The sequence below is a fragment of the Pseudophryne corroboree genome, chromosome 12 (genome assembly GCF_028390025.1).
Source record: "Pseudophryne corroboree isolate aPseCor3 chromosome 12, aPseCor3.hap2, whole genome shotgun sequence".
NCBI lineage: Eukaryota > Metazoa > Chordata > Amphibia > Anura > Myobatrachidae > Pseudophryne > Pseudophryne corroboree.
In genome coordinates, this window is record NC_086455.1 from 72,923,781 (window position 1) to 72,938,119 (window position 14,339).

General features: G+C 48.8%; 1 protein-coding gene across 2 annotated transcripts in view; it reads right to left on the reverse strand.

Moving 5' to 3' along the window:
• Positions 1 to 14,339, reverse strand: part of EHD4 (EH domain containing 4) — a 249,905-nt gene that overhangs the window by 191,606 nt on the left and 43,960 nt on the right. The window contains exon 1 of one of the 2 annotated variants that reach the window (XM_063947640.1): positions 6,868 to 7,317. The exons of the other annotated variant lie outside the window; for it this stretch is intronic. Within the exon in view, the coding sequence (XP_063803710.1) occupies positions 6,868 to 7,097 (230 nt within the window). The 5' untranslated portion in view covers positions 7,098 to 7,317. Of the gene's footprint in view, positions 1 to 6,867; positions 7,318 to 14,339 lie in introns of those variants that run through there. 2 annotated transcript variants of the gene reach the window in all.

Consider the following 14,339-nt stretch of genomic DNA (forward strand, 5'->3'; position numbering starts at 1 on the left):
CGTCAAACGCAGCTGCGGTAAGTCTTGGAACAGACATGGTACTTGCTGAAGCAAGTCCCTTCTTAGCGGCAGAGGCCATAAGTCCTCTGTGAGCATCTCTTGAAGTTCCGGGTACCAAGTCCTTCTTGGCCAATCCGGAGCCATGAGTATAGTTCTTACTCCTCTACGTCTTATAATTCTCAGTACCTTAGGTATGAGAAGCAGAGGAGGGAACACATACACCGACTGGTACACCCACGGTGTTACCAGAACGTCCACAGCTATTGCCTGAGGGTCTCTTGACCTGGTACCTGTCCCGTTTTTTGTTCAGACAGGACGCCATCATGTCCACCTTTGGTATTTCCCAACGGTTCACAATCATGTGGAAAAACTTCCCGATGAAGTTTCCACTCTCCCGTCCTGCTTCTTGTGCCGCCCTGTCTGTTTACGTGGGCGACTGCCGTGATGTTTTTCCCACTGGATCAATACCGGCTGACCTTGAAGCAGAGGTCTTGCTAAGCTTAGAGCATTATAAATTTACCCTTAGCTCCAGTATATTTATGTGGAGAAAAGTCTCCAGACTTGATCACACTCCCTGGAAATTTTTTCCTTGTGTGACTGCTCCCCAGCCTCTCGGGCAGGCCTCCGTGGTCACCAGCATCCAATCCTGAATGCCGAATCTGCGGCCCTCTAGAAGATGAGCACTCTGTAACCACCACAGGAGAGACACCCTTGTCCTTGGATATAGGGTTATCCGCTGATGCATCTGAAGATGCGATCCGGACCATTTGTCCAGCAGATCCCACTGAAAAGTTCTTGCGTGAAATCTGCCGAATGGAATTGCTTCGTAGGAAACCACCATTTTTACCAGGACCCTTGTGCAATGATGCACTGACACTTTTCCTGGTTTTAGGAGGTTCTTGACTAGCTCGGATAACTCCCTGGCTTTCTCTTCCGGGAGAAACACCTTTTTCTGGACTGTGTCCAGAATCATCCCTAGGCACAGCAGACGTGTCGTCAGGATCAGCTGCGATTTTGGAATATTTAGAATCCATCCGTGCTGTTGTAGCAGTATCCGAGATAGTGCTACTCCGACCTCCTACTGTTCCCTGGACTTTGCCCTTATCAGGAGATCGTCCAAGTAAGGGGTAATTAAGACGCCTTTTCTTCGAAGAAGAATCATCATTTCGGCCATTACCTTGGTAAAGACCCGGGGTGCCGTGGACAATCCAAACGGCAGCGTCTGAAACTGACAGTGACAGTTCTATACCACGAACCTGAGGTACCCTTAGTGAGAAGGGCAAATTTGGGACATGGAGGTAAGCATCCCTGATGTCCCGGGACACTATATAGTCCCCTTCTTCCTGGTTCGTTATCACTGCTCTGAGTGACTCCATCTTGATTTGAACCTTTGTAAGTGTTCAAATTTTTTTTTAGATTTAGAATAGGTCTCACCTAGCCTTCTGGCTTCAGTACCACAATATAGTGTGGAATAATACCCCTTTCCTTGTTGTAGGAGGGGTAATTTGATTATCACCTGCTGGGAATACAGCTTGTGAATTTTTTCCCATACTGCCTCCTTGTCGGAGGGATACCTTGGTAAAGCAGACTTCAGGAGCCTGCGAGGGGGAAACGTTTCGACATTCCAATCTGTACCCCTGGGATACTACTTGTAGGATCCAGGGGTCCTGTACGGTCCCAGCGTCATGCTGAGAGCTTGGCAGAAGCGGTGGAAGGCTTCTGTTCCTGGGAATGGGCTGCCTGCTGCAGTCTTCTTCCCTTTCCTCTATCCCTGGGCAAATATGACTCTTATAGGGACGAAAGGACTGAGGCTGAAAAGACGGTGTCTTTTTCTGCAGAGATGTGACTTAGGGTAAAAACGGTGGATTTTCCAGCAGTTGCCGTGGCCACCAGGTCCGATGGACCGACCCCAAATAACTCCTCTTCCTTTATACGGCAATACACCTTTGTGCCGTTTGGAATCTGCATCACCTGACCACTGTCGTGTCCATAAACATCTTCTGGCAGATATGGACATCGCACTTACTCTTGATGCCAGAGTGCAAATATCCCTCTGTGCATCTCGCATATATAGAAATGCATCCTTTAAATGCTCTATAGTCAATAAAATACTGTCCCTGTCAAGGGTATCAATATTTTTAGTCAGGGAATCCGACCAAGCCACCCCAGCTCTGCACATCCAGGCTGAGGCGATCGCTGGTCGCAGTATAACACCAGTATGTGTGTATATACTGTTATATGATATTTTCCAGCCTCTTGTCAGCTGGCTCCTTGAGGACGGCCCTATCTATAGACGGTACCGCCACTTGTTTTGATAAGCGTGTGAGCGCCTTATCCACCCTAAGGGGTGTTTCCCAACGCGCCCTAACTTCTGGCGGGAAAGGGTATACCGCCAATAATTTTCTATCGGGGGGAACCCACGCATCATCACACACTTCATTTAATTTATCTGATTCAGGAAAAACTACAGGTAGTTTTTTCACATCCCACATAATACCCTCTTTTGTGGTACTTGTAGTATCAGAAATATGTAACACCTCCTTCATTGCCCTTAACGTGTGGCCCTAATAAGGAATACGTTTGTTTATTCACCGTCGACACTGGATTCAGTGTCCGTGTCTGTGTCTGTGTCGACCGACTAAGGTAAACGGGCGTTTTAAAACCCCTGACGGTGTTTTTGAGACGTCTGGACCGGTACTAATTGTTTGTCGGCCGTCTCATGTCGTCAACCGACCTTGCAGCGTGTTGACATTATCACGTAATTCCCTAAATAAGCCATCCATTCCGGTGTCGACTCCCTAGAGAGTGACATCACCATTACAGGCAATTGCTCCGCCTCCTCACCAACATCGTCCTCATACATGTCGACACACACGTACCGACACACAGCACACACACAGGGAATGCTCTGATAGAGGACAGGACCCACTAGCCCTTTGGAGAGACAGAGGGAGAGTTTGCCAGCACACACCAAAAAACGCTATAATTATATAGGGACAACCTTATATAAGTGTTTTCCCTTATAGCATCTTTTTATATATTTCTAACGCCAAATTAGTGCCCCCCCTCTCTGTTTTAACCCTGTTTCTGTAGTGCAGTGCAGGGGAGAGCCTGGGAGCCTTCCCTCCAGCCTTTCTGTGAGGGAAAATGGCGCTGTGTGCTGAGGAGATAGGCCCCGCCCCTTTTTCGGCGGGCTCGTCTCCCGCTCTTCAACGGATTCTGGCAGGGGTTAAATATCTCCATATAGCCCCCGGAGGCTATATGTGAGGTATTTTTTGCCAAAAAATAGGTTTACATTGCCTCCCAGGGCGCCCCCCTCCCAGCGCCCTGCACCCTCAGTGACTGCCGTGTGAAGTGTGCTGAGAGCAATGGCGCACAGCTGCAGTGCTGTGCGCTACCTTAAGAAGACTGAGGAGTCTTCTGCCGCCGATTCTGGACCTTCTTCTCTTTTCAGCATCTGCAAGGGGGCCGGCGGCGAGGCTCCGGTGACCATCCAGGCTGTACCTGTGATCGTCCCTCTGGAGCTAATGTCCAGTAGCCAGAGAAGCCAATCCATCCTGCACGCAGGTGAGTTCACTTCTTCTCCCCTAAGTCCCTCGTTGCAGTGATCCTGTTGCCAGCAGGACTCACTGTAAAATAAAAAACCTAAGCTAAACTTTTCTAAGCAGCTCTTTAGGAGAGCCACCTAGATTGCACCCTTCTCGGCCGGGCACAAAAATCTAACTGAGGCTTGGAGGAGGGTCATAGGGGGAGGAGCCAGTGCACACCACCTGATCCTAAAGCTTTACTTTTTGTGCCCTGTCTCCTGCGGAGCCGCTATCCCCCCCATGGTCCTTTCAGGAACCCCAGCATCCACTAGGACGATAGAGAAAATTAGCTCCATCTGTGGACCTTTTAAAATGTGTCAGTGAGTAATTAATACACCTGTGCACCTTCTGGGTTACCTGCAAAACATGCACTGTGTGGGGTCCTGAGGACCGAGTTTGAGAACCACTGCTCTAGATCAACAAGTGCAAAAACCCCTCTTTTTAAAGGGCCCATGTTCACAACCTGTGTCCATGATTTGACTAAATTGTCACATGCACATTAATCATAACTTAAGAATATATACCTGTTATAATGAATGCATGTTTACCATATGAAAGGTGACCTAAGTGCACTATTGCGTCACATAGTCGAACTAACTCTATATTAAGGCATTACGTGTTAAGGGTGATCTTGCAACCTTCCCATGGGTGGTGTCACATGATTTACTATTACCAGCCATAAATAAAGGTCATTCTTAAACTCAAGTACATCAGCTTCTATCTGAAACCACCGTAAACCCTCAAAGCCACTATTGTCAATTTTGTAATAGTGGCTAGCACAAAAATAATAATAACCACTAGCACAAAACATGAAAGTGGGTCTGAATTATGAAGTCATCGTTTCCATGATCCCATACACACTCGCTGTATCCTGTAGAGTTTTTCAGCCTCAAACGCTGCCTGGGCCATTCTTTTGTGTTCACTGCGAACCAATTCATTTGGGCACACCTAACTGATCGCCAATGCAAATAAGAATGTTAACAGCACCATAGTGGCAGATTGAAACTATCCTCTCTCTATTGCATTCTAGAAAATGAGAGACAGAACTTGGGGGCAGATGTATTAACCTGGAGAAGGCATAAGGAAATGATAAATCAGTGATATGTGCAAGGTGATAAAGGCACCAGCCAATCAGATCCTAACTATTAATTTACATATTGGAGCTGATTGGCTGGTACCTTTATCACCTTGCACATATCACTGGTTTATCACTTCCTTATGCCTTCTCCAGGTTAATACATCTGCCCCTCGATTGGTTGCTGTAACACCACCATTTTTTATTTTTAGAAGGATCAGTAAATCCACCTGTCAAAGAGTATATGTTTTAGGATTTCACAGTGCGTGAAATATCCCCTAAGGCAGTGGTTCTCAAACTTTTTTGAGTCATGGCGCTCTAGAGTATCAGATTTGTTTTCACAGCACCCATAGGCCAAACGTTTCTTATTGAGAAATTTAGAGAGAAAAAAAAATATATATATATATAACATTTTGTAAATTGTGTGTATATGTCATCCATAGGCTAAATTATATGGTGAGAGACAGGATTTGCTTTGTATTGTCCACATGATTGGCAGCCACAAGCACTGGTTTTGCCTATTACATTGACCATAACTAATATGAATTAGTCCAGTTTGGGAACAAGTGCCCTAAGGTCTCACTTAAGAAAGGTGACATAAGCATATTTTACTTTAATAAAAGATTAAAAAAATAAAAATAAAAACAAAAACACACACAACTACTTTGACACTATGGAGAAACTTATTGATAGAGGCGGTGATCTATACAACTCAACTATACTGACTGATAAATGTGGTAAACCATAGAAACAGACTATGACGGCAGGTAAGAACCACTTGGCCCATCTAGTCTGCCCATGTACACACACACTAAGGTTAATTGGCTGCTGACAAAAATTAACCCAACAGTATATTTTGGAATGTGGGCGGAAACCGAAGCACCCCGAAGAAACCCACGCAATCACAGGGACAATATACAAACTCCACACAGTTAGGGCCATGCTGGGAATCGAACCAACAACCTCTGTGCTGTGAGGCAGTAATGCTCAAGAGCAGGTCACATGAGCAGTCCGGTGGTAAGGCCAGTGACAGTTGGAAGCGAGTGGCAGTTGGTGCTGGGCAATGGTGGCATGCAGAGGTGTGCTGCTGGAGTCTCTGGCAAAAACAGCAGGTCCCGACGGCTGCGAAAACTGGGACGACTTTGACCTTGAGCGGTGTGGAGGCGGAGAGGAACACTTCAGTTCAGCCCCTGAGCCACCCCATAGTCTTCGGAGATCCGGGAGCAGCAGCACCAACCAGGGATCGCTCCTGTGAGTGATAGCAGCCCAGGCTGGGAGGTGGACCTGGCAGTATTATCTTGCAAAAACGGCAGATCCGTATCACAGTGGGACACTACAGCTCCAGTATTGTAGTAAGCAGTAAAAATTCAGGACTCAGCACTACAAAAGATCTGCAGCGTAAACTTTCTATTCCCAGTCAGTTAAAGGGTAAAGTGTACAGCTGAGGATAGAGACCTTCTGCACTCAGTAAGAGATACTTTTGTTACACTAATCACTTGGCGCTGCAAATTGTTACCAGTTAAGGAAAGAAAACATTAGTTTTCCCCAAAAGGGAAATCTGTACTTAACAAGCCTGTAATGTTTAATATATGACTTTAGACTAAGTCGTAAACCAATTCCCCGCAATAGTGCCACAGGTGCGAAAAATTGTAGTTTTTGTATTTTTACCACCCTATCCAATTAGGAGGGGATCTAATTGGATAGGTGGATAACTTTACAAAAACAAAAAGGAAGGGGGGGGGGGGGACCGTCTCCCAGACCCCCCAATGACACTATCAGTATCGCGGGCAGTTGGCCGCGGACCTATGTATTTTCACAGCACTTATTGCGGGTCTAGGGGGCACTTACTGCAGATTATGTGTTGCATGCCAGCTGGAGCAGTGTGGCGCATCAGGGATCGAGGACCATGATGGGCCCTCCCTACCTGATCGAGGACCATGATGGGCCCTCCCTACCTGATCGAGGACCATGATGGGCCCTCCCTACCTGATCGAGGACCATGATGGGCCCTCCCTACCTGATCGAGGACCATGATGGGCCCTCCCTACCTGATCGAGGACCATGATGGGCCCTCCCTACCTGATCGAGGACCATGACGGACCCACCCTACCTGATTGAGGACCATGACGGACCCTCCCTACCTGATCAAGAACCATGATGGACCCTACCTGATAAAGGTGGTAGACCCAGTCAATATGAGCTTACCTGATGAAGGTAGTCTTGCCAGTGCTGTACTGTCCCACCAGGAGAACCATAGGCACGTTCTTGAAGTCCGCGTCCTCCAGGGCCGGCGAGTGGAACTCATGGAAGCGGTAGTGTTCCTCCAGAGGCAGCAGCTTTCCGGAGTACAGGGTCTGCAGGCTGCCGGCCACTGTCTGCAGCACATCCTGCGGTGCACGGCCGGAGCCGCTCTCCTTCCCCATCCAACTGAACATATTCGCGGCTGCTACAGGTGTCTGTTAGCGTGTGCTGCCTGGCGGGCGGAGAGCTGCCACTTCCCTGTTATTAGGCTGTGCGGGACCTGCCCATACCACTGCCGGGACACGTCACCTGATGCCGCTCCGTCACCGCCACCACCACCAATCCCCGGCACCGTGATGTCACCCCGGGGTGACCATGGTAACGTGTGTGCAGGCTGCTCTCTCACCCCAGTTACTAGAGGCGATAGCCGTAGTTCATCACTGTCTGTTACCTCCATTAGGCAGGCAGTGTGAGGGTGGGATTGCAGCTCTGCCCTTCACAAATATATTCGTTTGCTGTGGATACCCAAATTACAGACAGGATAAATAGCAAATATATATTGTCATATGTGCCTACACCTCCCTGTAGTGCTTGTGCAGTGCTAGAGGTGAGGCGCAGACCTGTCACCAAGCCCTGATTAACCATTTAACTAACAATTTTTTCGGCACAAAAGTGCTCAGAGATAGAATTTCGTTATTTGCATTTTACAGTTTAAAAAGTGTTTATAGTAAAATATATTATTTTAAAAATACATCTAGGGGGTGTTTTTCACCCCCAGCCCATGTCCACAGGCCCCCATAATAAAATAACTTCCCACCGCCTGTGGTCTTAGGACCTCATTCAGGTTGAATCGCAAATTGCGATCCAACCGGAATTTGTGCGTACACTCAGCGGGCACATGCACAGGGCCCCTCCTGCGCATGCATTTACTGCGGGTGCCCCACAGTATTTGCGAATGCCTCTGCCTGACTGACAAGCAGAGGCATTACCGGGGTGGGAGGGGAAGGCAACGCTCTGTTTCCAGGGCGGAGACGGAGGCATGGAAACAGGGACGTGGAGGCATGAACGGGGGGGCGTGGTGGATGAACAGGGTGGCGTGGTGTGGGCGTAATCAGGGCAGCTGCGTGACGTCACATACAGCTGCTCCGATCAAAAAGATGGCTGAAACCCTCTTGCCGTCACAGTCAGGCTGCGCCAGCAGAAGGCTTCCCTATTTTCTGTAACCACGCACTAATTGCCACGCAATCGCAATCAGTGTGGGTCGCAGATGGGGGGGGAAGGGGGCGGTTAGCATGCTAGGCGGCCTTGCCCTGTGATGGGCAGCCCCCAGCATGCGAGGCAAAGGATTGCAAATGCTGCTAAAAAGCAGAATTTGCAATCCTTACTGATTAGAGTCCTTCAATTCTAACAAAAGTACATCTACTTAGTAGTAAAAAATACTATATTTGAAAAACTACCCCTCCAGTTAAGAAAAAAAAAAATCTACCTCCCCCCCCCCCAAATACCCTGTGACAAGGGTATGTTTTACACTATATTTTAACCTCCTCCCTCAGCATAATTTAAATATTTAATGTTATCTCCCCCACCCTCACTGGTCAAAGTCCCCCACCCCCATGTGCATATACCCCCTCCCCATACAGATCACAGCGGACCACATTGGACCCCAACAGAAAAAATAAACACACTACACCAGCAATATAGCAGCAAATATGTTCCCCATGCTGGGGTCCATTTTAGTACCATGGGGATAGACGGTACCGCAGGAGCCTTTGGCACTTTAAGACTTTTCAACAGTGTGAACTGGCTCCTCCCTCTATGCCCCACCTCCAGACCTCAGTTTAGAAAATATGCCCGGGAGACTGGCTGCACATCAGTCTCAGTTTAATGGCTCTGCTGACAGGACACAATTAGCTCCTGAAGGGTACTGAACACAGCCCTTGCCTGGCTGCTGCTCACTCCCACAGCACTGCCGTCACCCCATAACAGAGCCAGAAGTCAGAAGGCTGGTGAGTATTTACCGGAGACCTACAGCGAGGGGTCCTCCGGTCATCGTGGCGGCATAAAGGTACCAGCGCAGCATGTCTCTCAACACAGGGTGCAGAGCGCGGGGGGGGGCGCGCTCTGAGGGACATGATAAATCCTTACTCTCACTGGCAAAATGTACATACATGTGAGCTGCTGATGTACACTACCCCCGCCAGTATAAAATAAGATTTTAAACCTACCGGTAAATTTTTTTCTCTAACGTCCTAGAGGATGCTGGGGACTCCGTAAGGACCATGGGGAATAGACGGGCTCCGCAGGAGATAGGGCACTTTAAGAAAGACTTTGGATACTGAGTGTGCACTGGCTCCTCCCTCTATGCCCCTCCTCCAGACCTCCGTTTTAGACTGTGCCCAGAGGAGAATGGGTGCACTGCAGGGAGCTCTCCTGAGTTTCCTGCTTAGAAAGCATTTTTGTTAGGATTTTTTTTCTCTTTTTCAGGGAGCACTGCTGGCAACAGGCTCCCTAAATCGAGGGACTAAGGAGAGAGGAGCAGACCTACTTAAATGATAGGCTCTGCTTCCTCGGCTACTGGACACCATTAGCTCCAGAGGGAGTGAACACAGGTTCGCCCTGGGCGTTCACCCCCAGAGCCGCGCCGCCGTTCTCCTCACAGAGCCAGAAGAAACGAAGCCTGAAGATATCTAAGGCGGCAGAAGCCTTCGGTGCTTCACTGAGGTAACGCACAGCACTGCAGCTGTGCGTCATTACTCCATACAGCTCACACACTCCGGTCACTGTAAGGGCACAGGGGGGGGGGGTGCCCTGGGCAGCAATATAAACCTCTTATTTGGCAAAAGAGAGCATATATGCAGCTGGACACTGTATATATGCATGAGCCCCCGCCAATTTTACACTTTTAGCGGGACTGAAGCCCGCCGCCGAGGGGGCGGGGCTTCTCCCTCAGCACTCACCAGCGCCATGTTTTTCTCCACAGCACCGTTGAGAGGAAGCTCCCCGGACTCTCCCCTGCTTATACCACGGCAGAAGAGAGGGTTTTAAGAAGAGGGGGGGCACATAATTCGGCGCAGATAATAATAATAACAGCGCTACGGGGTAAACATTACATTGCTGTGTTTTTCCTGGGTCATATTGCGCTGGGGTGTGTGCTGGCATACTCTCTCTCTGTCTCTCCAAAGGGCCTTGTGGGGAACTGTCTTCAGAAGAGCATTCCCTGAGTGTGTGGTGTGTCGGTACGTGTGTGTCGACATGTCTGAGGTAAAAGGCTCTCCTATGGAGGAGATGGAGCAAATGTGTGTGTGTGTGGTGTCTCCGTCGACAACGCAGACACCTGATTGGATATGTGAAATTAAGTGCTAAGATGAATTTATTACACAAAAGATTAGAGAACAGACAGGGAATCTACCCATGTCCCTAGTGTATATATTGTGTATATATTATATATATATATATATATATATATATATATATATATATATATATATATATAAAGACATGCCCGAAGAGACGTTAGTCTACTGGGTTCTAGAGTCAACGCTATGTCGATTTCTGCTAGACGTGTCCTGTGGCACATGCAGTGGACAGGTGATGCCGACTAAAAGAGGCATATGGAGTTGTTGCCTTACAAGGGTGAAGAATTGTTCGGAGAGGGCCTCTCGGATCTCGTCTCCACGGCTGCGGCAGATAGATCAAATTTTTTGCCATATATTCCCTCACAATCTAAGAAAGAGCCTCATTATCAAATGCAGTCCTTTCGTCCCAATAAAAACAAGAGAGCACGTGGTTCGTCCTTTCTTGCCAGAGGTAAGGGCAGAGGGAAAAAGCTGCACAACACAGCTAGTTCCCAGGAACAAAAGTCCTCCCCGGCCTCTGCTAAATCCACCGCATGACGCTGGGGCTCCCCTGAGGGAGTCAGCTCCTGTGGGGACACGTCTTCGACTGTTCAGCCACATCTGGTTCCACTCACAGGTGGATCCATGGGCAATAGAAATTGTTTCCCAGGGTTACAAGCTGGAATTCGAAGAAGTGACTCCTCGCCGGATTTTTCAAATCGGCCCTACCTAAACAACCCTTGGAAAGGGAGATAGTGTTACATGCGATTCACAGATTGTGTCTGCAACAAGTGGTGGTTGAGGTTCCCCTGCTTCAAAGAGGGCAGGGGTACTACTCAACTCTGTTTGTGGTTCCGAAGCCGGACGGTTCGGTCAGACCCATTTTAAATTTAAAACCCTGAACCTTTACTTAAAAACGGTTCAAGTTCAAGATGGAATCACTCAGGGCGGTCATCGCCAGCCTAGAAGGGGGAGATTTTTTGGTATCGCTTGACATAAAGGATGCATACCTACATGTCCCCATATATCCTCCATGTCCCCATATATCCTCCTCATCAGGCGTACCTGAGATTTGAGGTACAGGATGGTCATTACCAATTTCAGACATTGCCGTTCGGGCTTTCCACGGCCACGAGAATTTTCACCAAGGTAATGGCGGAAATGATGGTGCTTCGGCGCAAGCGGGGTGTTACAATTATCCCATACTTGGACGATCTCCTCATAAAAGTGAGATCATGGGAGAAGTTACAGAGCAGCGTATCACTTTCACTGAATGTGTTACAGCGACACGGCTGGATTCTCAATATTCCAAAGTCGCAGCTGAATCCTACAAGTTGTCTGCCCTCCTTGGGCATGATTCTGGGCACAGACCAGAAAAGGGTTTTTCTTCCGAAGGGAAAAGCGCAGGAACTCATGACTCTAGTCATGAACTTGTTGAAACCAAAACAAGGGTCAGTACATCATTGCACTCAAGTTCTGGGAAAGATGGTGGCAACATACAAAGCCATTCCATACTGCAAATTCCATGCAAGGGCCTTCCAATGGGACCTATTGGACAAATGGTCCGGGTCGTTTCTGCAATTGCGTCAGCGGAACGCCCTGTCCCCCAGGACCAGAGTATCTCTCCTGTGGTGGCTAAACAGTGCTCACCTTCTAGAGGGCCGCAGGTTCGGCATTCAGGACTGGATCCTGGTGACCACGGACGCAAGCCTCAGAGGTTGGGCAGCGGTCGCACAGGGAAGAAATTTCCAAGGACTTTGGTCAAGTCAAGAGACTTGTCTTCACATCAACATCCTGGAACTAAGGGCCATATACAACGCCCTACGTCAAGCGGAGATCTTACTTCGCAATCGACCAGTTCTGATCCAGTCAGACAACATTACCGCAGTAGCTCATGTAAACCGCCAGGGCGGCACAAGGAGCAGAGTGGCAATGGCAGAAGCCACCAGAGTCATGTAAGCGCTCTGTCAGCAGTGTTCATTCCGGGGATGGACGACTGGCAAGCAGACTTCCTCAGCAGACACGCTCTGCATCTGGGAGAGTGGGGACTTCATCAGGAAGTCTTCGCGCAGATTGCAAGTCGGTGGGGACTACCCCAAATAGACATGATGGCATACCGTCTCAACAAAAAGCTATAAAGGTATTGCGCCAGGTCAAGAGACCCTCAGGCGGTAGCTGTAGACGCCCTAGTGACACCGTGGGTGTTCCAGTCGGTCTATGTGTTTCCTTCTCTTCCTCTCATACCCAAGGTGTTGAGGATAATAAGAAAAAGAGGAGTGAGAGCAATTCTCATTGTTCCAGATTGGCCACGAAGGATCTGGTATCCGGATCTGCAAGAAATGCTCACAGAAGATCCGTGGCCTCTTCTTCTAAGGCAGGACTTGTTACAACAAGGTCCCTGTCTGTTCCAAGACTTATCACGGCTGCGTTGACAGCAAAAGGTATTCCTCCGGAGGTCATTCCTACGCAAATAAAGGCTAGGAAGGACGTGACATCTAAACATTATCACCGAATATGGAGAAAATATGTTTCTTGGTGTGAGGCCAGGAATGCTCCTACGGAAGAATTCCACCTGGGCCGTTTTCTTTACTTCCTACAAACTGGAGTGAATTTGAACCTAAAATTAGGCTCCATTAAAAGTTAAGATTTCGGCCTTATCCATTTTCTTGTACCTCCAGTGGCGCCTTGGGATCTTAACGTGGTATTACATTTCCTCAAGTCACCTTGGTTTGAACCACTCAAGTGGAGTTGAAATATCTCACTTGGAAAGTGGTCATGTTGTTGGCCTTGGCTTCTGCAAGGCGTGTTTCCGGATTGGCGGCTTTATCACATAAAAGCCCCTACCTGGTTTTTCACGTGGATAGGGCAGAGTTGAGGACTCGTCCTTAGTTTCTGCCATAAGTGGTCTCATCTTTTCACATGAACCAACCTATTGTCGTGCCTGTGGCTACACGGGACTTGGAGGATTCTGAGTCCTTGGATGTGGTCAGGGCTTTGAAGATTTATGTGACCAGAACAGCTAGGATCAGGAAGACTGAAGCTCTGTTTGTTCTGTATGCAGCCAACAAAGTTGGCGCTCCTGCTTCAAAGCAGACTACTGCTCGCTGGATCTGTAACACGATTCAGCAGGCGCATTCTACGGCAGGATTGCCATTGCCTAAATCGGTTAAGGCCCATTCCACTAGGAAGGTGGGCTCTTCTTGGGCGGCTGCCCGAGGGGTCCCGGCACTACAACTATGACGAGCTGCTACTTGGTCGGGGGCAAACACCTTTGCAAAGTTCTATAAGTTTTTACCGGTAAGTAAAATCTTATTTTTCTCGTAGTCCGTAGAGGATGCTGGGGACTCCGTAAGGACCATGGGGATAGACGAGCTCCACAGGAGACATGGGCACTTTAAGAAAGACTTTAGGAATGGGTGTGCACTGGCTCCTCCCTCTATGCCCCTCCTCCAGACCTCAGTTAGAGAAACTGTGCCCAGAGGAGACGTGACTGCTCCCCAACCTCGGTGGCTCGCGTCCGTGGTCACCAGGATCCAGTCCTGAATGCCGAACCTGCGGCCTTCTAGAAGGTGAGCACTCTGCAGCCACCACAGGAGAGATACCCTGGCTCTGGGGGACACGGTGATCAACCGATGAATTTGTAGATGCGACCCGGACGCATCTACAATGCCTAGGGCATTTGATATGCACATTCGTCTCTTCATCGTCGACACTGGAGTCAGTATCCGTGTCGGCGTCTGTATCTGCCATCTGAGGTAGCGGGCGTTTTAGAGCCCCTGATGGTCTTTGAGACGCCTGGACAGGCACAAGCTGAGTAGCCGGCTGTCTCATGTCATCAAACTTCTTTTGTAAAGAGCTGACACTTTCACGTAATTCCTTCCATAAGCCCATCCATTCAGGTGTCGACTCCCTAGGGGGTGACATCTCCACTACAGGCAATTGCTCCGCCTCCACATCATTTTCCTCCTCATACATGTCGACACAGCCGTACCGACACACAGCACACACACAGGGAATGCTCTGATAGAGGACAGGACCCCACTAGCCCTTTGGGGAGACAGAGGGAGAGTATGCCAGCACACACCAGAGCGCTATATATTT